Source organism: Paraphaeosphaeria sporulosa (assembly GCF_001642045.1).
Source record: "Paraphaeosphaeria sporulosa strain AP3s5-JAC2a unplaced genomic scaffold CC84scaffold_3, whole genome shotgun sequence".
Classification (NCBI taxonomy): Eukaryota; Fungi; Ascomycota; class Dothideomycetes; order Pleosporales; family Didymosphaeriaceae; genus Paraphaeosphaeria; species Paraphaeosphaeria sporulosa.
In genome coordinates, this window is record NW_017253362.1 from 112,572 (window position 1) to 136,922 (window position 24,351).

The window sequence follows — 24,351 nt, forward strand, 5'->3', positions numbered from 1 at the left end:
AGCAACTGAGAGTGCTCGCCCTTTGTGCTTCGTTCGCTAAGTGGCCTGTACATTCTGTCCCGCCCGCGCGCACCTTCCGGGATTGCTCAAACGGTCCGTGCTTTCACAAACAGTCCACGCTCGGTCTATATAAACACAGCAGATCGTGCTGAAGACTTCATAACCACCTTTCATAACTTCACAACTGTCTTCAGTCTCGCACCTTACATCATGTCTGCGAACGGTATCAAGATCGCTTTTGGAGGCGCCACTTGGCTCTTCACCCCGGTTGACGAGGTCACTGAATGGCTCACTTTCCTCAAGAAGTCAGGTATTGAAACCATCGACACCGCCCAGGTGTATGGCAGCTCCGAAGAGACAATGGGCAAGGCCGGGGCCGCATCCAGCTTCACCATCGACACCAAGGCACCCGGGGGGCTCAACGAGCAGCCCTGCACCAAGGATGTTATCATCGATGCCGGTAAGAAGAGCCTCGAGAAGCTCAAGACTAACAGTGTAAGTTTCACATGTGCTATGACGTATCTGTCTTGTTTTGCCTGACGATGCTCAGGTCGACGTCTTTTATATGCACGCTCCTGACCGCCGACTCCCCGTCAAAGAAACTCTTAGCGGACTCAATGAGCTGTACAAGCAAGGTGCATTCAAACGTCTTGGCCTATCCCAATATCTCGGAGAAGAAGTGGAGGAAATTATTCGCGTTGCGAAGGAGAACAACTTCGTGGTCCCCTCGGTCTACCAAGGAAACTACAGTGCAATTGCACGTCGTGCAGAAGCGGAAATTTTTCCAATAATTCGCAAGCACAACATGGCCTTCTACGCTTACAGCCCTATCGCCGGTGGTTTCTTAGCCAAATCCAAAGCTGCACTCACCGAGTCCAACGGCCGATTCGGTGAAGGTCAGCCCTTGGCGCAGGTGTACAACGGCATGTACAATCGACCAAGCTTTGTGGCGGCACTCGATGTCTGGGAGCAGATTGCAAAAGAGGAAAACACGACTAGGGCGGAGCTCGCCTACCGTTGGATTGCATACCATTCTAAATTGGCGGGGGACCAAGGCGACGCCATCGTCGTGGGTGCAAGGAACATGCAGCAGTTCGAAGAGACTATGCAGGCACTGAAGGGCGGCCCATTGAGCGATGCGGCTGTGGCAAAGATCGACCAAGTCTGGGAGAGCGTCAAGGCCGACGCATTCCTAGACAACTATGAGATGCTGAGTCGGTGATTTCCCCGCACTTTGATTGGAGGACGTCGGCAGACAGATTACTAGTGGATACGATGGGATCATCGTTAGCCCGATCATCAACTATAAGGATTGTTCCGTGGATGCTCTTACGGACTTAGAAGGAAGCACGGACTCAAGTGTCAACCAATCAAGTATCAAATTCTCCTCATGCAATAATTCGAGCCAAATATGCTGCCTGTTTGGTCTTGACCAGATAACAGAGTGCCCATAGCGTGCATAAATCGCCGACAATATATATCGTTTTCCCATCATTGGTGGTGCGGTTGCAGCAAGCGTGACTCAGTAGGGTCAATCTATGCGCCGAGCTCAAGCTGCATGCTTTATTACACCTTCTGCACACTGCCGGAAAAGCTCCGCCCCTCCTGCGCTTCTCTTGTTTCCGACGACCTGGTTGCCTCCACCTAGGACCTGCGAGTGCTGCCCATCTAGTATCTCGTCAATCAGCTACCCTATCATCTCTTTGAAAAGGTCGCATGCATATGCACGATACTACCGGATGAACATGGTTATCAATATGCTTTCTTTCCTTATCCTCGCCAGCGTTGTCGCAGCACAGAGCGACGTTGCTTTCGACTACGTAATAGCTGGAGCGGGCACGGCGGGTCTTGTTCTTGCGAATCGACTATCCGCGAACCCAAGCGTCAGCGTTGCAGTGATCGAGCCTGGAGACGATGTGCGCGCCGATGCTGATGTCCAGACCGTCGACTTTCTGTTCTCAAAGTTCAACGCATCAATCAACTACCAGTATCCATCTGTTACCTCGCCAGCTCTGGGCTCGCGTAACTTGACTTATCGCGCCGGGAAGGCGTGGGGTGGGACAAGTACTGTCAATGGTACGTTGGTTCGGCGCTCCGTCGGTGGGAGATATTGACGTTGCTTTAGGCATGGTATACATTCGCGGTGACAAAGCACAATACGACGCTTGGGAGGAGCTCGGAAACCGGGGTTGGAACTGGAATACGTTGTTCGCTTCGTACAAAAAAGGCGAGCATTTTACTGTGCCGACACAAGCGCAGGTTGCCAGTGGTGTGACTTTCGATGAAACTTTCCACGGCGAGACTGGGCCTCTGGATATTGGCTTTCCGTTCTCGTTGTCGAACAGTTCGTACTATGCCAAGGCTCGCGCCACATGGGACAAGTTGGGCGTGCAGTCGATTGTTGACCTGAACGGCGGAACTCCACATGGTTTTGTCACAGCCCCGATGACCTTGGACCCGCAGGCTGCTGTGCGCGAGGATTCCGCTCGTGCGTACTATACCCCTGCAGAATCTAGGAAGAATCTCAAGATCATAAAGGGTACGGTCAAGAGGATCACATGGGGAAAAGACGCTGGGATACTAGCTGTAGCTGATGGCTTTGAATACGTAAGCCCATCAGGTACATTGCTGAAGGTCAGGGCCAAGAAGGAGGTGATCCTGTCTGCGAGCGCTTACAGAAATCCTTTGATATTAGAGGGCTCGGGGATAGGGAACCCAAAGTAAGTTGGTGGGGATGCATTGGATGCATTGAATCGTTCCTGACTGTAAGCTACAGGATTCTCAACAAGCTCGGCATTCAGATCAAGGTGAAGTTGCCAGGTGTTGGCGAATCTTTGCAGGATCACAACATCGTTGCCATGACTTACTCTCTCAAAGAGAAGTTCCTCGGTCGGATTCCCTACGCAACAATGCCCACGGTGCATGATGTGTTTGGGAACAACACCGCGTCCATTGCGTCTTCTTCCCTTGAAAAGATCAAAGAGTACGCTGAGCAACTCTCAACAACCTTCGACAAGGCCATTCCTGCCAACGCAATCGAGAAACGCTTCCGTGTACAACACGATCTGATCTTCAAAAAGAACGTGACAGTAGCGGAACTCTTCCCTACGAACACCGGAGACGCTATTCTTGCGCAATTCTGGACTTCGATGCCATTTTCGTGGGGTAATGTTCATCTTGGCTCGAAAGACGCTATCAACGATCCAGTCATTGTTCCGAATATTATGGCGACTGATTTCGATCTCGACATGCTGACTGCAGTGGGGCGCCTTTCGCAGAAGGCCTTTGCGACAGCCCCTCTAAGCGACTTTATTGCTGACAACTTAACGCCGGGGTATGCGACATTGCCGCTCAACGCGTCAGGTGATCAATGGGCGAGCTTTCTTCAAAAAAATGTCCTGAACGCTTTGCATGTGGTGGGCTCATGCGCCATGTTACCTGTTGAATTGGGTGGTGTTGTAGACGAGAAGGTCAAGGTCCATGGAACAAGGAACGTCCGGGTCGTCGATGCATCGGTTATTCCAAGCCAGCTGAGTGGTCACACAATGGCGCCGGTGTATGGTGTCGCGGAGATGGCTGCTGCGATTATCTTGGGAGGGAAGTAGCGGCGTGAGGTTATATGGATCACGTGTTGATAAGCCGGCTCAGCTGAAGGACATCTAATGGTGGGCAGGCTGCATGCAGCCGTGTGACGTAGCATACTCATAGGTGGATACTCGAATCGAATATGAGCGCAGCTATGTCATGCCACCTCTTCATCCATTTCCGGTGGCAGGAATACGCACGAGTGTTCTCGTTTTCGCGTGTCTTACCCTTGATGGGGGATAGAAGGTTTTGCGTTTCCGCACCTCGGATAGAGAAGTGGCGCTCGGTTGGTGTGGCAATTGTTGAAGCGCGCAGCCTCGCCAGGTCCTGCTGGTCCACGCTCCTCCCGTCTCAATTGTTTCGACGTGATCCAGGTATCAGCCTAATCAGATTCGTGTCAGTTGAATCGGGTTTAGAGCTATTAAGATGCCGGAGCTATGAACCACACGCGCAGAGGTTCGAGCACTGCATCCCACATCCCACATCCCACTTCTTCATCCTCGCCGGTCAGCGCTGCATCCGCTGCAGCCCCTGCATCGCGGCCAGAAGTCCGGTCCGATTATAGGCCCGGCAGCCACGCACGCCATAATCTTGCCTCGCGCCGTTACAGCGAACGCAGCGACGTTTCATACAAGGATCTACAACCGTCGTCACAATAAGGCCCTTATGTGTAGGTTTGACTCGCCGAAATGTCTTGGCTTATTTACGCCTACACGAGCACCTTCCCAACACGCGTAGACACGGGAAAGCAATTACCAGCTTCGCTGTGGACTACTCTGAACAGTTTTCATCTGGAGATACACCCGGACTAGTATGATCGCAAGTACCCTGGCCTACTCTTGACGAATCCAATCTGCAGGCAGTCTTACTGTGCTTTAACATCGCCAGGAGTGGGTACTTATCTCCTCCATGGGGCAATACCTATCTTTCTTGAATGCGTTTATATAATCTTGCCTTGCTGCACTGTCCCTTGGACTCATCCGAGAACTATCTCCTGCGGCCCACGTGCTGGATTTGCTGTTACCAGCAGTCACTAATTGGCATTTACTCTTAGCGCAACGTTGTTCTAGTATATTAGCCCGCCTAGTCGGACCTCAACAATACCATGATACCAAGGTCGAATACTGCGGCGGCAGCACCACCTCAGCGACAATCATGCGACCGTTGTCACAGACAGAAGCTGCGATGTATACGGAACAAGGATAACAGCAATGTTTGCGATCGATGTCTTTCAAAAGGCGCCCAGTGTGTATTCAGCTCTTCTCTGCCCAAGGGACGTCCAAGTTCAAACGCAAGATCGGTCCGTCGCCTCACCATGGAGACGAGAACGAACGGTCTTCCTGAGACTAGTGCGCCTGAAGTTGCACAGCAGATTCTGACAACCGATCCATCTTGTAAGTTTTTTTCCGTGCCTCATAAGCACGTGGCACAACCACTAACCTGGCCACACCAGCTTCCGAGAGAACGGCACCGAAGATCCTCCCCCAACCAATGCAAAATCAGATAGACTACTCCCTGTCTACCTGGCCGTGGATAGGTGCCACAGCCTGGGAAGAGGCGCAATCTGATATGACATGGGATGGACTGGAATTCAGCGTCTCCGACGTCGACGATCTCCTGGCGAGCGCGAACGCTTGGGGAAGTGATACTAGTGGGGCGGAGGACTTGACCTCTTTCTCACCACTTAGATCGCCATCCGTGCCGAGCCCACCGAATTTTCACGACCATAACATTGGAAAGACAAGGCCCGGAAACTACGAGAGACCGCATGTTGGGAGTGGCAACGGTATGCAAAAGAGCATGGCTGCAAACTCCACAAGCAATTTTCCGGACAAGAGCCCGAGTATAGTAATAGGTCAACTCTCTCAACTCAGCGTACAATTGTCGAATTTGCGCGCCTCGAGCCATATTCTAGCGCAGGCCGCAGACTTTTCATTTGGTAGAGGGCCTAACGAAGGACAATCTTCGCTCATCGACTCCGCCGCTTTCGAATCGGTTGTCGCTTGGCTGCCGCCCGAAGAGAGCGCCGGTACATTAGATCCGCAACGCTCCAACGTCTCCGCTGATGGTCCTAACCTTCAGTCAAGCATCACACCGCAGATAGGTACTCCAAATGGCCCTGGTCTTCTACGAGATGTATTTTCGGCCTCACATCGCTTGATGCAGATTACACAAAATCTAAAAGCAGACGATATCACACGGCATCTTGTAATGGCATGCGAGGCCTTACTGCTAGAGATCTATGCCGCAATTTTGACGGCTCTCCAGCACGAGGCATACCCAGGCGATACAGCCAGTGCAACGGCACTCGGCAATGTTCGGCTTGTGCTTGTGGTCCAGCTCTGTGCTTATCTGGTCGAACGACAACACCAGGCTGTATGGCAATGTCTCAATCCAACCAACATTCAAAACCATAACCTCCCCAGTCCCATCCAACCGGGAAATGTCGAGACGGATTGCCTCAAGGACTTGAAGGCTCAGGTGCAGCAGAAACTTGCGCGATTGCGGCAGATGCTGCGATGCAGCTGAAACAATGCCGCGATCGTCCGTCGTCAGTGCTGTAGAAGGCATACAGTCTAGAATGTGTTATCTTCTTCATTAGAGTCATTTAGAAAAGAATTCTTTTGATGCGCCGACCTAGAGCCGAATCACCCTGCATTTGCTAGTTCGGCGAACCGCGGCCATGCACCTACTACGTAAGAATACCGCCATTCGGCTCACGTTGCAGTCGAGCGCATGAACGGAATCTGACACGGCAGTGTACTTGCGTGGTACGAACACCGTTTGTGGCTTGCATTGCCGAGAGGCAAAAGAACGGAATCTGACAAAACGGCGTGTCCGCTCGTATTCTCACGCATGCACCCTACTCGTTTGATCCTAGTGGAGAGAGCAGGGATCATCTAGAGAGCCGCAAGCACAAGATCTGCACTCTGTAGGACAGCAGTCTCAGCTTACGCAGGTGGCTGCGTGGGGTTCTCGAGGGTCAGCGGTCAAGGGTCAGCGGTCAAGGGTCAGCGGCCCGAACGCACGATCAGCCGCCTGCAAGCCAGGAGCTTCCTCGCGGGTCCATCCGTCGTGATGGAAGCGGGCCGGCACATCCATGCGTAACCGGCACGCCAACCGACGGTGAGAAAAAGTCGCACCGAGGGAAATAGCCTCAAACCACGTGGAATTGGTATGGGTCGCACGGGGCACAACGTCTCGGTACTGCTCAGCTCATGAGCGCATTTTCGGTCGCAAAACGGGTCCTTGCAGTCAGGGAACATACAGCCAGCTGACGACGCGTGCAAGCTTGACGTTAGTGTCAGAAACCTTGTTGTCACTCAAAGAGCCCAGGCGTGTGCACAGACTCGTAAACCTCGTACCGACAGTGATTACCAAGAGCCGGGCGGTACAAAATGTAACTCTTCGCTTCGCACGGGTGCGTCCGCCTTCCTATCAGCCCCATGCCAGCCGCAATGACGTATGAATGGGGAAGCTCACGCGACGATCGCGGACCTACCTCGTTCTCTCGCAACCAAGTCTCGGTGAGCCCTGGACAGAAAGCATACGCCTGCAGGGCACCTGTCGCGAATCTGCACATTTGGCTCGCAAGGGAAAACGTCCGCCAGTTCGGCGAACCTTCTGCATAGCGCGCAAGTTCTCAGCAAGGAACCTTGGAAAGTATTTTATTGCTTTTCACTGACCATTGTTCTCGCGCGAAATCGGCCCGATGAGAACAAAAATGACTATGCTATCATCCAGTGGCGGCAAGCACCACGGGTTCGATCGCGAGCCGCTTCATGCCAGATGTGAAGTGCTCGCCGGTCTCAGATCGCTTCTTCGCATCCTGATACGAGCTTCTGGACCGCCGCACCGCCGCCGTACCCCGCTGCAGCATCTCGTCATGATACTCCGCAACGCCGGCTTTCACTGCGTTGATATCCTTGAACTTGTCTTCCGTCCGAAGTTCTGCCAGCATCCTGGACAGCTTCATGGCGTCGATAAAGGCTTGGAATGCACCTTCGCCTCGGGAAGGAGTCATTGCGTGCGCTGCATCTCCCAGTAGAGCTACGCGGCCGGTAGGCAAGGATTCGAGTTCGAGGTCGCGCCAAATGTGCGGTTCTTTCCTCACTCCTTCTACAGGCGTCAGCTCGAATACCTCCCGGAGACTGGGAGGAAGCCCGGCAGCCGTTTTCCTGACGTGATCAAGTTTTTCCTGCGCACTTGACGTCTGCAGCCAATGTGTGGCATCCGTGATCTCGATGTCTGCCGTATCCGGCTGCATGAACATCCAGTATAAGCGGCCACCCTGTCCGTCGGGAAACACGTAGTGGACGCCGACAAAACCGATGAAGCCCAATTCCGGGTTGATGAGATTGTATGCGCAATGGCCCAACTCGAGCTGGCGTTTGAAGGCATCTCCCGTCAAATCTAATTCGCCTACAATCGCCATAAGTGGCACAACGTGCAGAAGATCGCTACTCGGCCTTTTGAGTAGGTGCTGCCGAGCTGGATTTGAAATCAGTATCCTAGGCAAAGAAGGACACAAACTACACTCACTAGGACTGTGCACACCATCAGCGCCTACTACGATGTCGCCTCGAGCGCTAGACCCGTCTTTGAAACGCACAGTTACTCCCTCGTCGTCTTGCTCAATATCCGTCAAGCTTTTGCTCCATTGAACAGGGATATTGGTCAAGAGCCATTTGCGGAGGCGTGATCGCTCAGCTCGGATGAACGGTTGATCGGGGGAATCCTGATCTGCGTGTCAATCACGCCACTCGGAACGCCACAAGATGCTGTAAGGAGAAGCTCCTTACCTCCAATCCAAAGCATCCTTCTCTCCCGCCATAGTAGTATGCGAATTGGTGGCGCAGATCGAGGGGAGCAAGATGGTTGGTCGATTCTCGCAGGTCTGGCATATCAGGTGGAAGCGCGGACAAGAACTCCTCGACAATACTGTGGCTACGTCAGCTCAGATCCTCTAATGCGGAGCGCGAACATTTCGAAAGATTGAACACTAACGTGTGAAGCGCGATTGCCCACCCCTGGAATCGACCATTCTCGTCTTCATCGCGCTCGAAGACTTCGTACGAAATACCCTGCTTTCGCAGCGTTTGGGCGAGCGTGAGACCCCCAAGACCTGCTCCAATAATAAGGATATGCATTTCGAGGATTCTTTAGTTCCTGATTCGTGGTATCGTCGATGCAAACAGCGTAAATCCTACTCGAGAGATGCGATACACTGAACTAGGAAGCGCCACTCCCAGCACATCCATATTTATACATGTACATATATATATATATATATATATATTCTACCCCTCCCCAAACTAAGGTTGTATTTGACACTTGTTAGGTACGCAAATTTCCTTCTAGGCGCCTGGTCATCGTCTTGGCCCTGCGCCGCGTATCGATTGCGCATACATTCCTACCATAGCCAGCCCCAGATGAAAACCGCCAAGAGAGGAAGTCGCACATGTGATATTCGATCTAGGCGCTTATGCCAATACCGACCCAATGGGTTCTTCGGGCTTTAATACTGTCCGGTGCGGATCGCCCGATCCGCCATATTCCCAACGAATAGGTGACAGCAAAACCCGCCGAAATGCTCTCTCATGTTAACACTGATCTCATGAGAGACTCGGCGAGTAGTTCAAACACGTGCGGTACGTTTGAAACCACGTCGGTGCAAATCCCAGGTCATTGGAGATGTTGTTCGATCTATATGGGCAAGACTAGATGGAGTTTAACGACTTGATTAGCTCGATAATTTGCAGCCACAGCTTCCTATCATCTTGTTTTCACCCTAGTAGACGTAAACATGGCAGTTCAAGAAATACAGCTCCCTCTGATCGACCTTAGCGGATACATTGATCCTAAATCTCCTGGAGATCGCGAGCGCGTTATTGCTGAGGTCCGCGATGCGTGCGCGAAGTTCGGGTTCTTCCAAACCAAGGGCCATGGTATCTCGCTGGATCTCCAGAAAGGCTTGCTCAACAGCATCGATACGCTGTTCAATCTACCCAAGGAAGAGAAGCGCAGCCTCTCATTTCTGCAGAATGTATCTCGCCGCGGCTACGAAGAGTCGGGCATGTCCCTTCGAGATGGCGATAAGCTCCCAGATTCAAAAGAAGTCAGTCCTACTCCGTGACCGTCGAGACTTGATCGAACGACCGTCATCTCACGTCCAGAATTTCCATGCTAATCGATATGGATAGGCTTTCTATATTGGCCGCGAAGACCCCGTAGTCGAGCACGCCGGCTTTTACGGTCCCAACGTCTGGCCACCCCTGCCAGAGGACCAGTTTCGCACCCCAGTCTGGAATTACTACCAAGCAACTCATAACCTCGGATCCATCATCTGGGAGATCCTCCTTCAAGGCCTTGGACACCCCATCTCCGTGATGGAGTCCTTTGCTAAGAAGCCCATGGTCATGATGAAGATGATACGCTACCCGCCTCTCGCCGCCACACTCCCAGGCCAATTCGGTGTTGGCGCACATACCGACTTCGGCGGCGTGACGGTGCTTCTACAGCAACCTGACAAGCATGGCCTCGAGGTATGGCTCGACGACAAAGAGGACTGGGTCCCCGTGAAAGCTGTCGAGGATGTATATGTCATCAACTGTGGCGACATGATCATGAAATGGAGCGGTGGAGCGTACAAGAGCGCGAAGCATCGTGTCATCAACAAGGCGGATAATGAGAGTCGATTGAGTTGCGCGACTTTTTTCCACGGTGATGTGTTTGCCACGAATCCGTTGAATCCGGATGATCCGGTTAAGGAAACAGTGGGACAGCTGCTGATCAAGAGGTTTGGCAATCAGTTCAGTCTCAGTGATGAGTGGAAGAGGGAGGTTAAAGCCGCAGCTTGAGGTGTAGTGTGTTTTTGAGAATACATCTCCATCGTTCAAATTGAAAACTCTGCATCCCTTTTCATGGTGTACTTCTGCCTTCATGAATGTCGACCATGTATTCTTGCACGTAGAATAAAGTCCTGAGATCTAACTTAAGGGACTATTTTTGACAGAGCTGCACGAGTAGCTTCCTGTGATTTCTCTGCATGATAAGCGATAGACGTTCTTCATGCAGATGTGATCATGAATGTGGTGATAGGAAGATTTTCCCCTTTCTGCTCGATTTCTGCTGGCCTAGCCATCAGCGTTGGCCTTTCCTGTAAAACCGTAGCGGGAAAAAATTTCTATCGGACAATATTACGGGAAAACCTCCTCAACTGAGATCAAGCGGTAGTATGAACGGCACACATGCCCATTTCCCCGCAAATCTCACTCCTATGAAAATAGCCGAGTGTGGCGCAAAATAAAAATCGCCGAAGTGGCGAGCTCGTACATTCGGTGTCCCCTAGTCTGATCGTCTCGTGCAATTTTTACCCAATCATGTAGTGCAGATCACTGATACTCATTTCGGGTTTTCATCCTGATTCGCCATAAATGCGAACTTGATCCTAGTTGGTCTTTACTTCCACTCCCACTTGGCTGAGGTAGTGTTACACAGCCTGTGTGACCGATCGTTTTGCAGTCAACCCAGCTTCACTACCTCTTATTCGTCTTTAATTTATTACACCTGTCCAACATGAAACATCTCGCTCTAACAGCGAGCCTCTGCTTCCTCCTAGGTTTAGCAAGCGGCGCTGCGCATCCGACCCCCAAGCCAGATTGCAAATGCTTCCCGGGAGACACATGTTGGCCTACAGAAAGCGAATGGAGCTTCTTCAACAAGACGGTAAATGGCCGTCTCATTAAAACGGTTCCTCTAGGATCTCCTTGCCATGATCCCACGTACGATGCAGCCAAATGTGAGGATTTAAAGAAGGAGTGGAAACTCGCACCCGTCCAGTGAGTTTCGAATCTCTTACATTCCCCGTAAGACATAGAAGTGCATTTCGATCAATCCTTCTAACACTGAACACCTGTAGTCTTGATGATCCTTCCTCTGTCCAGGCTGCTATCTTCGCCAATGCTTCCTGCGACGTCTTCACCCCACGCAATACCCCCTGCCGCTTAGGCACCTACGTCCGGTATGCGGTGAACGTCTCTTCTCCATCCGAAATCGCATCCACACTCCGCTTCGCACAAACACGCAACATTCGCCTCGTAATTCGCAATACGGGCCATGACTATATGGGCCGTTCAACCGGCGCAGGATCGCTATCCGTGTGGACGCACAATCTCAAAGGCGTGGAGATCACGGACTGGCAAAGCGCGGAATACGCAGGAAAGGCTGTAAAAATCGCGGCGGGCGCGCTGGGGGTTGAGGCTCTGGAGGAAACGTCCAAGCATGGCCTTGTGGTCGTGTCGGGCGAGTGTCCGACTGTGGGTATTGCTGGGGGATACACTCAAGGGGGTGGACACTCTCCTCTCAGTACAGCATTTGGCCTATCGGCGGATAATACGCTGGAATTCGAGGTGGTAAATGCCAAGGGTAAACTAATCCGCGCAAGTCCTACATCGCTAGACCCGGAAAGTAGGGACCTGTTCTTTGCGTTGAGTGGGGGCGGAGCGGGCAATTTCGGTGTCGTGGTGAGCGTGACCTTGCGCGCCCACCCGGACCGTGTAACAAGCGGCGCGTCATTTACAATCCAAAGAGAAGACGGAATCGACATCGCGGCTGTGTTGGAAAAGTGGCATGAGGTCTTGCCTGGCATCATTGAGGCAGGGACTCAGGCAACGTACCTTGCGACAACCGAATACGCCACCCTGCATTCGCTCAGCGGCTTCAACTTAACGCAAGCGGAGCTCGAAAAGACGCTGCAGCCATTCCTGGAGCATATGGCGGACATGGGGGTCGCGTTGAAACCGAACTACACCGAGTTCGCCACGTATCACGATCACTATCTTCATTATTTCGGCCCACTCCCGGAGGGTGCTTTTGGCGGCGCAGGAAACCAGTTGATGGGTGGACGACTCCTTCTCCGCGACGCATTGCCCAAAGTTGGTTCAGCTATCAATGCTACGATGCAGCTCGGCGTGCAATTTATCGGCCAGGCCCTGAACGTCACACGCTTTGCCCGGCCTTCGGTCCGTGCCGTGCTCCCACAGTGGCGCAACGCAGTCGTCATGTCTGCATACTCGATGCCTTATTCCGATATCGTGCCTTTCGCAGAGATGGAGGCGCGGCAGGACTTCATCACGCAGACAGTAATGCCTATCGTAGAAGCCGTAACGCCGAATGCTGGAGCATATATCAATGAGGCGGATTATCAGCAGGAGGATTGGCAGGACGTGTTCTACGGCGATAACTATCCAAGGCTGTCGACAATCAAGAAGAGGCTTGATCCACAGGGATTGTTTTATAACGAGATTGCTGTGGGGAGTGAAAGGTGGAAGGTTAGGAGCGATGGGCGGCTTTGTAGGGCTGAGTAATGTTTTGACTGTTAATTAAACTCTTGGTGAATCTGGCACTCATAATTAAGAAGCAAAATTACTTTGCTTTTCCATTTTCATGACATTTTCTGTCAGACAAAAAGTCCTTGAAAATACTCACGAAGTGCAATGGATAGCAATTGGTAAATGTATGCTGAAAGACTGCCATCTATGTTCTGGGCACTCTCGACGACTTCCGAGGGCGTGAAACGACAAAGGCGGTAGTCTGAAATGTGCGGACTAGTTCTGAAAACTACGCACCTCTAACAATAGGACACATCTGTCGTTCGCCCAGTCCATCGCTTCTAATACTAATACTAACACTTTGGAATGAGACTTCAGGCCACAGACAGTATATTCAAGAATTATTGACGATTTATGAGAATGATTTTAGGGCAGAATCAGATCTGGGCTAGAACAAAATACGGACCCAGCGCTGGAGTGGACAACTTGCACCGCCCAAGATACTTTTCCCAGGGTCGCCGCCTGGTCAGGCCGCTGGCTCGCGGAATCTCATGTCGAACTCTCCTCTTAAGGCCTAGTAAATAGCTTTACACAGCCGCCCAGAACCGTCAATAATCCACTCATCTGCCCCCACGGCAAAATGCGCATACATGACATCATAGGGGTCATACTTGTGTTTGATCTCCAGCAGCCTCTCATAGTGTACCCCATACATGGTGTCTTTCCAGTCACCAGTGTACAGAGAATCAATCTCATTGAGATAGACACCAGTCTTTCCCGTGGCCCGCTCCATAGCAGGGAAAAACTCGCCTGAAAGCTGGTTTTTGTCCCGAATCGAGTGCGCAGGGTCATCCCTACAGGTGTTATTCAATGCTGACCGCATCATGCACTCACAGGGGTACTTACCAGTGCCATGGGTTGTTGGGATTGCAGTACGCGATGGACTCACGCCAGTATGGGTTGACCGAATTCTCGGGGTGGGCCGGACGCACAGTCGAGTTTTCGGCTGTGTCGATAAAGCTACAGCCTACAAACCAGCCAAACTCATCAGCAGTGTAGGTCCGGTAGACATCCATGAGATTCTTGTTTGCTGTTTCATTGAGCACAACGGCACGAGGTATCAGTCGGCTGCCGAGTACAGGATAGACGGGACAGAGCTCCCCGTATGGAAGCGCACCGTATGAGTTGCGCAGATTCTCCAGGTAGCTCGTGTAGTTGTAGGTCTTGAGTTCGTACGGAAGACCTCGACTCTCCAGCTCGGGGAGAAAAGGAGCGAGAATACCATCGATGGCTGAGGTGTCCTGATCTGGCATAACGAATGCGAAAACCCAGAGGGTCGAGTTGCTAACGAAGAACTGGACGTTCTTGGGCGAGTCTTTGACCATTCCGGGGCCCATCTTGTACCAAAGCCCAACAGCCTCCCAATAAGCATCTGAATTGGTATTGTTGAAACGCAGAGTTCCGCCAGCAACTGGGCCATCGGGATAGGCCCTGACTGTCACACTGAGCACCACGCCATAGGTTCCGGGTCCGCCACCGGCAAGGGCCCAGTAGAGATCGGCATGCTTTTCTGGGGTGGCTGTAACATAATCCCCTGCTGGCGTGACAACTTCCCATTCGAGGACCTGATCGGCGGCAAGTCCATAAGCAGACGTAAGCTGTGAGTGGCCGACGCCTTGGGTATAACCCCCAGCGAACCCGCACAGACCGCACTCCGGACCAACGACGCGATATCCCTTCGAATTGACGTATTCATAAACTTCTCCGGCGATAATACCAGCGCCCACCTTGACCGCAGGACCAGAGTAGTACGAGCTGTTGAAGGATTTGGTGGCCTCCAAAGTCTTCAGATTGTGCACCCACAAAGAAAGCGAGCCTTTTCCGGTTGACTTTCCCATGTAACTATAGAACAATAAGATCAATTCATTAGCCAAGGGTTTACTAAGAGGCGAGATCTGGACTTACTCAAGTCCAGTATTTTTGATGACAAGGCGAACATTGTTCTCACGAACAAATCCCAGTCCAGCTTGAACATCTGAAGCTGAGCTGACATTGATAGAATACACTGCCCTTTCGCCAAGCTCACAGGGCTGGTCGGCTGGGGTAAAAGGTGAACAAGTCAAGTTATAGAAGTACGGATTCATCGGCTCTCCAGGCTGGGGTTGGCTAGTTCCACATGTTAACATCTGCACCGAAAAGTTTGGAAGATCTTTACATACAGAGTCGCCGCACCCTCGTTCTGTATGGACTCCTGCAGGTCTGCGCACGCCGTTTCATCGTACCCGGAGAAGGTACCGCCAGTATGGCAGACGTGTGCAACTGGTACAGTTGCAATCAAACGTCCACCAACCGTTGAGTTGAGTTTATCCCACGCATCTTTATTCGGCCATGCTGCATCTCCTGGGATAGTTTTGCATCTCGGAGGAAGCTGGGGTTTGCTGTAAGCGCCTACGACTGGACCGATTCCTATCAGTAGGGCTAAGAAGCTAGAAACCATCATGGTGGAACAATTCAGGGCTTGTAAGCAAACGCCTTGGGTATTCGAATTCGAGATCGAATACTGGTGCACGCTGTCCGACGACTTGGAATCCCGTGAATCAACTGATCAGGCGTAACAAGTTGCTACAACATTTGATGCCTCGACCCATATATTATGAAACTTTTCAAGCTCGCGGATACACAACACAAATTTACCAGGCCTTGACTAGTGCCGCAAAAGATTCTAGCTTCGGGCAATTTCATCCTGCGCTATGAAGGATTCCAAAATTCGGTCTGTGCTTTCGGCTGCTATGTTATATGTGACGCCACTCGAAGGAGGCTCTATCATCAGGCCGTCAGCTAGACCTCATTTGCAGCGCTTCAGCACGTGTTGTGGGGAAACAGCTTCCAGTTTGCGGCTGAACGACGGAGTTCTCCGCTTTGGAACGAAATTATCTCCAAATGGAAGATCAGAAACGTACAGGATTCACGCTAGCGCCAAGATAGGAGTGAATGAGTAACACGAAAATCTACCGATTTGTCGGGGCAGATCAAGAGTCTATGGTGAGGAAAATCGCCGAACGCCGCGCGGCGAAAAAGTCGCCGAAGTCGCTGGCTCGCGGCGAATTGGAGCCTGGCAGGTAATTCGACCATTCATCATTGCTAATGAATCTGTAATTCTATGCCTAACTGTAAGTTAGCATTAGAAGCAGAAGAGAAATATAGTACGGGTATCTTGACCAGGTATCCAAGACCGCTCGTCCAATTACCGTGTCTGTGCGCGTGCCGAGCCACTTCGTGTGACGAGCCACCCAACACCAAAACACTGAATAACTCCCTGAATTCGACGCGTCATAACTTCACCAATATGGAGGCAATTGAGGACGTGATTACGGCTATTCAATCTTTAAAACTAGGAGAATCATTTTATATAGAAAAATTACTACCACCTATAGTGTTAATAGGACTATGTTATCCCGAAGACACAAGCGCGCTCAGGCCCCAAATAAAGCTAAGAAGATTAACCAGCAGAAACTCAACCCACAGCAAGAGCAGGAGCTTATACGATATATTACCAAACTCATAGAGAGATATCTACCCTCTAGTAGGGAGATGATTAAGAACTTCACCGCTACAATAGCAAAAGAGCCAGTCAGCGAGAGCTGGGTTACTCGCTTCATTACCCAACACAGTACCCATCTCATCTCGTAATAGACAACTGCTGAAGATAGCAATCGCCACAAAGCTAGTTTAGGTGATAAATATCGCCTCATTTTCGATCTCCTATAACGTGTGACACCACCGAACCGCCCGCACCACCGAAACGCCCACTTCTGCCAAGACCACCTCTCATTACACCTTCCATCTCAATGTCTCAACAACCTGATCTTGAATTGCTCCCTTGTGAGGGTAGGATAATCCTAGCTATCCAAGCAATGAAATCAAATGCGACTTCAAGCGATCGACGCGCTGCTGCTATCTATAGCGTTCCCCGAAGGACCCTACGTGACCAACGCGCCAAAACTACCTCACGACGCGATTCCCATTCCAACTCATCCCATCTTACTAGGGTTGAAGAGGAGATGATTATATAATACATAAAGAAGCTTAATACGCAAGGCTTTGCCCCTACGCTTAGCCATGTACGTGAAATGGCCAATCAACTACTAGCTACTCGAAGTGGTAGTCTGGTTGGAGAAATCTAGGCTTACAGGCTTACCTGCCAGAAGCCAGAGATTAAGTCTTAGGTGACTAGACAGCGCGATCACCAGAGAGTCCTGTGCAGCAACCCAGCTATTATCAGCCCCTAGTTCAACCTCGTACGCAACGTTAAAGCCAAGTATAGTATCCTAGACGAAGATACCTATAATTTTGATAAGAATGGCTTCTAGATGGGTATTAGAGGGTCTATTTAGGTAGTAACTACATCAGAGAGGCGTCTTAAACCATTACAGGTCCAGCCTAGTGACCGTGAGTGGGCAACGTTAATTACCACAATCAACATTATAGGGTAGGTTATCCTACCCTTCTTCGTCTTTAAAGCAAAGCATTACGACCAGGCCTAGTATCACAACCTAAAGGACTGGCATATTAGTGTCAGTAAGAATGGCTAGACAATAAATAAACTTAGCCTTAAATGGCTGAAACACTTCATCCAGTATATAATTGCCTAGACAGTAGGTAGCCACCAGCTACTAATTATTAATGGCTATGAGAGTCACAAGTCGCTTGCCTTCCAGGATCTATATAAGTAGAATAAGATTATTACCCTCTATATGCCTCCTCACACCTCCCACATCCTACAGCCACTTAATATGGGGTGTTTTGCCCCATTAAAATAGGCGTACAAGAAGGAAATTAATATCTTAGTAAACTATTATATCATTCACATCAACAAGAAAGCGTTCCTAGCTACTTTTAATTAGGTTTTTGATAAGGCGTTTTTATCTAGTAATATCCAATTAAGATTCTAAGCAACAGGCTTAGTTCTAAATAACCTAGAGGTGATGCTATTAAGGCTTAAAGTAAAGCCTTGTACGCCATCACGACCTACCCCCTAGCAACCCAAAAAACCTAGCAACGCTGCTAAAATTAGAGCTCAATTGACGTTGAGATTAATAGAATTAATCTATAAGATGGTGTAGCAGTTCCAAAAGGGAGCTGAAATAATGGTTCATACCTAAGTGCTTATGGCAGCTAAGATAGTCAAGCTTTAAGCAGCAAATAAAGCTGCTTCTGGGCATAAAGCACGTAAAAAGAAGTGGATCCAGCATGGAGGGACCCTGTCATAGTAAGGGGTAAGGGAGATAATTAAGCGTAGAGATGCTAAGGCACTAGTTAAGACAGAGAGGCGGGAGAAGAGTATACGAACAAGTGTTAGCAATAGGGGTATTCCCCATTATGGCAGGTATGGTGAGGTAGGGTATAATAAGCGCACATGCAAGGAAGTTACAGCTAGATTAGGTGATTAAATTAAGCTATTGTGCCCTACTATATCTTGTTGTAGTATTGAGTTATTTACATGTAAAGGTAGGTTGCTTGAAATAGTGGGCGTTTCGGTGGTGCGGGCGGTTCGGTGGTGTCACACGTTATGATAAGATCAATCAATATTAGATAGATCATCGTCATACCTATAATATGGATGAGAAAGGCTTCCTGATATGTATTATTAGCAGATCAAAAAGGATCTTCAGCAGAAGAATGCGGGAGAAGATGGAGGTTAAGGCATCACTCTAAGATAGAAATCGTACATAGATTATACTCATAAGCATGTATCTGCGCTAATGGATCAGCTTTGCCACCAAGCCTGATCTATGAGTCTGCCAACAGCACTATCCAATCAGCTTGGGTAGATGATATTAGGGCAGGAGAACATGATATCTTTATCAGCTCATCACCATCAGGCTGGACGAACAACGATATTGGCCTAGCCTGGCTTGAGCAGGTACTTGATCGCCGCACAAGGGAGAAGACTCGACGATCATATCGCCTACTGATCCTAGATGGCCATGGCTCCCATATTACTATGGACTTTATCAACTACTATAATCAGAATAGGATCCTCCTTGCTATCCTGCCTCCTCATTCAACTCATACGCTGCAGCCACTCGATGTGGCGATGTTCAAGCCTCTATCAACAGCCTACTCAGCAGAACTATCAGCATACCTTCATAGAAGCCAGGGCCTAGCTTCTATCACCAAAGGTGATTTCTTCCCCCTATTCTAGAATGCGTGGAATACCTCCTTTAAGGAATCAACAATCCTGAGTTACTTCAAATCAACAGGTATATTACCACCTGATCCTGGTCCTATCCTTGATAGATTCACCCAGGATCAGGAAGAATCAGGTGATAGCTTCTTACCAGGGTTCAGCGATCATGACTGGAGAAGGCTAGATAGGCTTGTACGCTCTGCAGCAAAGGATTAGAGTAGTAGGGATACACAGAAGCTTCGTCTAACGCTCCACCACCTATCTGTTCAAAATGAGCTACTCCACCACGATATCAATGGGCTTAGGCAGGCACTATCTATTAAGGAGAAGCTTAGAACGAAGGGCAAGGCTCTTGATCTCTAACAGCGTCAGGAGTATCATAGTGGAGCAGTCTTCTGGTCGCCAAGGATGGTAAGGGAGGCACGTTTTCGTCATTCTATTAAGAAGCAGGAAGATAAGGAGCAGCAGCTTTAAAAGGCAGAGGCAGCAGAGCTGAAGAATGCAGCTATGCTATAGAAGGAGAAAATCCGGCAGGAAAGGCGTGCTGCGCGAGATGCAGGTAGAGAGGCAAAGGAGAAGGAGAGAGCTAAAAAGGCAGCTCAGCGCGCTGCCCAGCAATCTACGCGTAACGCTGAAAAAGTCTATAATTATCCTAAAAGGGTAAGAGAAAGATCTCTCAGCTATCTCTATAGAGTAGAAAGCGCCATAAACGTGCAGGCGATACTCTAGCCATTAGGGAGGCCTCAGAAGGCGCACCTGCTGCTTAAACCAAAACAACACGCTACGGTCGCAACGTTAAGCTTCTAGATAGATATCAGTAGCGCAAATTTAATCGTAAGGTTCCATTTAGTACCTAGGCAGAAATTCTATAGCCTCATTTTTGTATGAGCTGTTATGGTGTTGGCTCGGCACGCGCACAGACACGGTAGCCTTGCACGTTAGTGATGACATTTGAAACAGCAGCAAGGCTGTTGTATCCGGTATCTCGACGTCTGTTCGTTATTCTTTGGGCGTGACTTCTAAGTCCTCCCGCTAGGCTTCTCGCTCTTATGCATTGACTGCTCATTGATAGATAACGTACTTCATATGCGAGCGCGCCATGGTATAAGCGAGCGCGCCACCTTGCCAAGAGAACTTAATCCATCTCTCTCTACCAACAATGCCCCAGCCATCTACTAATAACACAAGCTCCCACGAGAGTAGAATTCATCTAGCTCTCTCTATAATTAACTAGAACCAAATTCAGAGCAAGCGACAAGCAGCTGCAGCGTATAGAGTATCAAGACGGACTCTATAGTGACGATGCGTCGGAACTGCTGCGCGACACAATTACCATCCCAACTCAAAGAAGCTCACTAAGCAAGAAGAGGAGGTGCTTATTATATATATAGTTAATCTTAACCCGTAAGGATTTGCGCCTATATTAGCTACTATATATAATATGGCTAATTAATTACTCTTTAAGAGAGCTGCTGGCAGCGTTAGTAAACTCTAGCCTTACAACTTTGTCAAGCGTACGCCAGAGCTCAAGACGCGCCTTACCTAGCAGAGGGATTAGTAGAGAGCTCTCTATAAGGATCCAGACATAATTAAGCCCTAGTTTAAGCTTATACTGCGTACGCGAGAGAAGTACGGCATCCTAGAACAAGATATCTATAACTTTAATAAGACCGGCTTCACCATTAGCATAATCTTAAGCCAGATGGTGGTTACCGCATTAGAGAGATCAGATCAGCCGATTGGCGTACAGCCCAGTAATCGCGAGTGGGCAATAGTAATCCAAGGAATCAATACAATAGGCTGGCTAATTCCACCCTTTATCATCTTTACGGCCAAGTACCACCTCTCTAGCTAGTACGATGGCGCGGATATACCACTAGAATAGGCTATCTCTATAAGCTAGAACGGATGGACAACAAATGATCTAGGAGTAGCTTAGCTAGAGCATTTCAATCAGCATATAGAGACGCGTACGGTAGGGACACCTTAGCTACTCCTCCTTAACGGTCACGAGAGCCATAACTCGCTTACCTTCCAGGATCTCTACAAGAAGAGCAAGATTATCACTCTCTATATGCCTACTCATTCATCGCACCTACTCCAGCCACTCAATATGGGCTGTTTCTCGCCGTTGAAGCGGGCATATAGCGATTAAATTTCTGGCTTAGCACGCAACCATATCAACCATATCAATAAAACCACTTTCTTGCCAGCATTTAAAGTAGCATTTAAGCACTCTATTATAGAGAGTAATATTAAGGTAAGCTTCTAAGGCGCTAGCGTAGTCCCACACAACCCAGATATGGTGCTCTCAAAGCTTGACGTACGACTGCGTACGCCTACACTAGCTCTGCCAGAGGCCACTATATAGGAAGCCAAAACACTAAGCAACGCGCACAAGCTAGAGGCACAATCAACCTTAATTCGCAATCAAGTTCAATGGCATAAGAGCTCATTACCTGCATCTATAATTGCAGCACTTAATCAGCTTAAGAAGGGAGCTCAAGTAATAGCCCACTTAGCTACCTTACAAGAAAGCCGAATTGCCGACCTTAAGAGAGCCAATGAAGCAGCCACAAAGCGCAGACAGCGCAAAAGAAAGCGGATTCAGAAGTGAGGGACCTTAACTCAAGCAGATAGAGAGGAATTAATCGCTCAAAGACGCGTTAATGAGCAGCTAGGAGAGGAGATGCGTAAGAGCAATGCGCGCGCGCGCACAAGTGGGCAGAGCAAGAGGCGCTGCGGACGCTGCGGCAAGGCTGGCCATAACTCTCGTACGTGCCAGAAAGATGCGCAAGATGCAATATAATATAGGAGCTATCTATCTATTGTAGTACGTACGCGCGTTATGGAGTCTTCTAAGTTGCAAGTCGTCTGAAGTAGGTGGAGGTGGCGCGCTCGCTTATATGGCGCGCTCGCATATGAAGTACGTTATTGTACTTTTGATATTTTTATATTATTTCTTACTAAGGCCAGACTATAGTTCTTTATAAATATAATTTATAAATATAATAGCTAGGGTAAAGAGGAATATATATTATAATAATACAAAGCTTTTATTTACCACCTATACTTCTATATAGATATTTACTTTACCAAAGCCAATATAATACTAGTTCCCTCCAACCATGTGTGCTCTATACCACTTTACCGTTCCCTCCAACCATGTGTGCTCCATACCACTTTACCTCACAATACCCCAAACCACGCTTTATCCAGCAAGTACAGGAAATGCATTGACGACATCACCATCACCTTCCGCCTCGCCATCTGCATCCACATCACTATCTCGAACCACTTCACCATGTCTGGTCACATGACCATCTCCACCCGCTTTACCGTCTACACCAGTACCGCTCTCCGCACCCGTCTCCATCACTCCAGAGTTGGCGTTGGCGTTGGCGTTAGGATGGTCGTGCGGATCCTGAATGGGGGCGACCTCTGGCTGGTGTTGAACTCCATCATTGGAGGCGGCGTTGGAGGCGGCATTCGCGTCTAGAGAACCGGGTTCCTCTGGGGAGTCGGATTCATCCTCAGAGTCGGATTCATCATGGGAGTCGGATTCATACTGCGAGTCGGATTCATCCTCAGTGTCGGATTCATCCTCAGAGTCGGATTCATCTGGGGAATCAGAGGTCTCGTCAGCATCCTTAGCTACAGCCCGTCAGCGTCGCGCTTCGCAGCAAGGCGTCAAAAGACCTACTAGACATAGAGCCGAACCGGCGCACCGCTTCAGCCAAGTCTGACTTGTCAGTGTCGGCAATGTGCAGCATCTTTGCCGCGGGAAAGGAGATGAACTGCGTCAAGTCTAGCCCTTGCACCTCGGCAGTAGAGGCTGGCCCAAGGAGGGCGCTCGCGTGTACTATCGTGTACTGCGATCCCAAGACATGGGTCTTGTGTTGGGGCCAACGTCGAAGCTTGGGCAAATGCACCTTCGCTTCGGAGTACCGCCAAAACCACGCCGCAGCGACGTACTCCGAGGCAGCGTATCCTGGGGCCTTGTGTTTCCAGGCCTTCACAATGAGGAGGTAGTTATCCCATCGGTGCTCGCCGTGGCCTCGTGCACATTCGATCCTGGATATGTCGCCGACGCGAATACGGACGCGGCTGTTGGTCCTGTCGGTCCCAATCACCGATTGGCGTTCGTTTGCCTTGTTGATGGTGAACAGGGTGTCGCCAGGGAGGGAGATGGCGAGCGAGAGGTCCGTCGTGAGCTTGAGCGCAAAAGGCACTGAGCCGGTGAGCCTATGTTCCTGAGATGTCTGCGAGATGCCCGGGGTACATACCATCCGTGGCATGCTTCCACATCGCAGCTGGCACGTTGGCTGATGGCCTTGCCACGGCTGCGACTTCGACGCCCTTGGCGTTGCCACCCGTTGGCATCAGCTTGGCGGGGCGCGCTGTCGCCGAGGGCTGCCCTCTGTAGCCAAATTAGCTGGTGCCTTGTTCTGGATGCGTCTGTACTTGCTTCCTCTTGCGTGGGTTCGAAGCGCCAGAGCGTTCCTCTGGCGAGCGCTTCACCCCAGAATTATTCGTCAGCCGTTCCATCTTGGCGGCAATTCTAGCCGAGCGAGTGTATGTATTGAGGGAGCAAAAGGCGAGGGTTTCTGCGGGCGCTGGGGGCTATTGAGAAGAAAGTGTGGTTGTTGCGAGAATCGGAGGCAAGCGGTGCGGGGGTTGTTATAGACAAGTTTATCGCCGGGTTGACGCGTGCGCGACTAAGGCGGTGACCGGTCGTTTGTTTTTCTGTTCCAGCGTGGGAGCCCGCGGTACGGACGTGTCGCATCCGACGGGCCAGTGCAGCTGCGGGAGGTGAGAATGAGACATGTATGCGCTCGTGGTGAGCTGGCAGCGGATCGTCGCAGCGGATCCTAATGAAATCATTGCGGCAGCCTAAGTTGTTGCTGTGAGTGGAGCGCTCGCCGGGGAATGTGTACCGCTCTATGGCTGTGTGCGCATATCCAACGCAGCCGTACTGACGGGTAGATGCGCATGGACAACTCTTCTCGATTGCCGTGCATCGTCGCTGGGAGTGACTTCCCGTGGCCTGTCCATGAAGTCGCATCTGGAGCGCGCAAAGGTCGATGAGAACAGCGGTGGGTGATGCATAGGGAATGACATGTCGCACACAGGAGGTGAGAATATACGAGGGCTGGCGCGAGGCGTCTGGGTTCGGAAGTGGCGTCGCCTCCAATTCGGCAGCGGATATATGACATGTCGCACACAGGAGATAAGAACATACGG

General features: G+C 50.3%; 9 protein-coding genes across 9 annotated transcripts; 6 read left to right on the forward strand and 3 right to left on the reverse strand.

Annotated features, from left to right (window-relative positions):
- The first annotated feature begins 183 nt into the window (after window positions 1-183).
- On the forward strand, window positions 184-1,295 carry CC84DRAFT_1161899 (putative oxidoreductase). The gene is made up of 2 exons (XM_018177856.1): window positions 184-495; window positions 551-1,295. The coding sequence occupies exons 1-2, from the start codon at window positions 211-213 to the stop codon at window positions 1,220-1,222; spliced, it is 957 nt and encodes a 318-aa protein (XP_018038191.1). The 5' UTR covers window positions 184-210; the 3' UTR covers window positions 1,223-1,295.
- Window positions 1,296-1,757: 462 nt separating this feature from the next.
- On the forward strand, window positions 1,758-3,605 carry CC84DRAFT_1087254 (glucose oxidase; the record flags this gene model as incomplete). The annotated part of the gene is made up of 3 exons (XM_018174192.1): window positions 1,758-2,076; window positions 2,126-2,720; window positions 2,777-3,605. The coding sequence occupies 3 exons, from the start codon at window positions 1,758-1,760 to the stop codon at window positions 3,603-3,605; spliced, it is 1,743 nt and encodes a 580-aa protein (XP_018038192.1).
- An 815-nt stretch (window positions 3,606-4,420) lies between these two features.
- Window positions 4,421-6,355, forward strand: CC84DRAFT_521210 (uncharacterized protein). The gene is made up of 2 exons (XM_018186607.1): window positions 4,421-4,979; window positions 5,039-6,355. The coding sequence occupies exons 1-2, from the start codon at window positions 4,691-4,693 to the stop codon at window positions 6,112-6,114; spliced, it is 1,365 nt and encodes a 454-aa protein (XP_018038193.1). The 5' UTR covers window positions 4,421-4,690; the 3' UTR covers window positions 6,115-6,355.
- A 526-nt stretch (window positions 6,356-6,881) lies between these two features.
- On the reverse strand, window positions 6,882-8,735 carry CC84DRAFT_1140151 (FAD/NAD(P)-binding domain-containing protein; the record flags this gene model as incomplete). The annotated part of the gene is made up of 4 exons (XM_018176274.1): window positions 6,882-8,076; window positions 8,128-8,323; window positions 8,388-8,526; window positions 8,593-8,735. 4 exons carry the CDS (start codon window positions 8,733-8,735, stop codon window positions 7,322-7,324), a joined length of 1,233 nt encoding a protein of 410 aa, XP_018038194.1. The 3' UTR covers window positions 6,882-7,321.
- A 656-nt stretch (window positions 8,736-9,391) lies between these two features.
- On the forward strand, window positions 9,392-10,445 carry CC84DRAFT_1173427 (2OG-Fe(II) oxygenase; the record flags this gene model as incomplete). Its single annotated transcript, XM_018180036.1, has 2 exons — window positions 9,392-9,703; window positions 9,789-10,445. The coding sequence occupies 2 exons, from the start codon at window positions 9,392-9,394 to the stop codon at window positions 10,443-10,445; spliced, it is 969 nt and encodes a 322-aa protein (XP_018038195.1).
- Window positions 10,446-10,931: 486 nt separating this feature from the next.
- CC84DRAFT_1203379 (FAD-binding domain-containing protein) lies at window positions 10,932-13,007 on the forward strand. The gene is made up of 2 exons (XM_018181824.1): window positions 10,932-11,426; window positions 11,507-13,007. Exons 1-2 carry the CDS (start codon window positions 11,164-11,166, stop codon window positions 12,951-12,953), a joined length of 1,710 nt encoding a protein of 569 aa, XP_018038196.1. The 5' UTR covers window positions 10,932-11,163; the 3' UTR covers window positions 12,954-13,007.
- A 292-nt stretch (window positions 13,008-13,299) lies between these two features.
- CC84DRAFT_1161904 (putative FAD-dependent isoamyl alcohol oxidase) lies at window positions 13,300-15,571 on the reverse strand. The gene is made up of 4 exons (XM_018177857.1): window positions 15,137-15,571; window positions 14,883-15,083; window positions 13,824-14,819; window positions 13,300-13,771 (listed from the first exon to the last, which is right to left on the reverse strand). Exons 1-4 carry the CDS (start codon window positions 15,415-15,417, stop codon window positions 13,492-13,494), a joined length of 1,758 nt encoding a protein of 585 aa, XP_018038197.1. The 5' UTR covers window positions 15,418-15,571; the 3' UTR covers window positions 13,300-13,491.
- Window positions 15,572-15,956: 385 nt separating this feature from the next.
- Window positions 15,957-16,686, forward strand: CC84DRAFT_1238771 (uncharacterized protein; the record flags this gene model as incomplete). Its single annotated transcript, XM_018183956.1, has 3 exons — window positions 15,957-16,036; window positions 16,097-16,120; window positions 16,352-16,686. 3 exons carry the CDS (start codon window positions 15,957-15,959, stop codon window positions 16,605-16,607), a joined length of 360 nt encoding a protein of 119 aa, XP_018038198.1. The 3' UTR covers window positions 16,608-16,686.
- Window positions 16,687-22,209: 5,523 nt separating this feature from the next.
- CC84DRAFT_1238794 (uncharacterized protein) lies at window positions 22,210-23,655 on the reverse strand (the record flags this gene model as incomplete). The annotated part of the gene is made up of 4 exons (XM_018183957.1): window positions 22,210-22,761; window positions 22,811-23,352; window positions 23,394-23,527; window positions 23,572-23,655. The coding sequence occupies 4 exons, from the start codon at window positions 23,653-23,655 to the stop codon at window positions 22,319-22,321; spliced, it is 1,203 nt and encodes a 400-aa protein (XP_018038199.1). The 3' UTR covers window positions 22,210-22,318.
- Window positions 23,656-24,351: the final 696 nt, after the last annotated feature.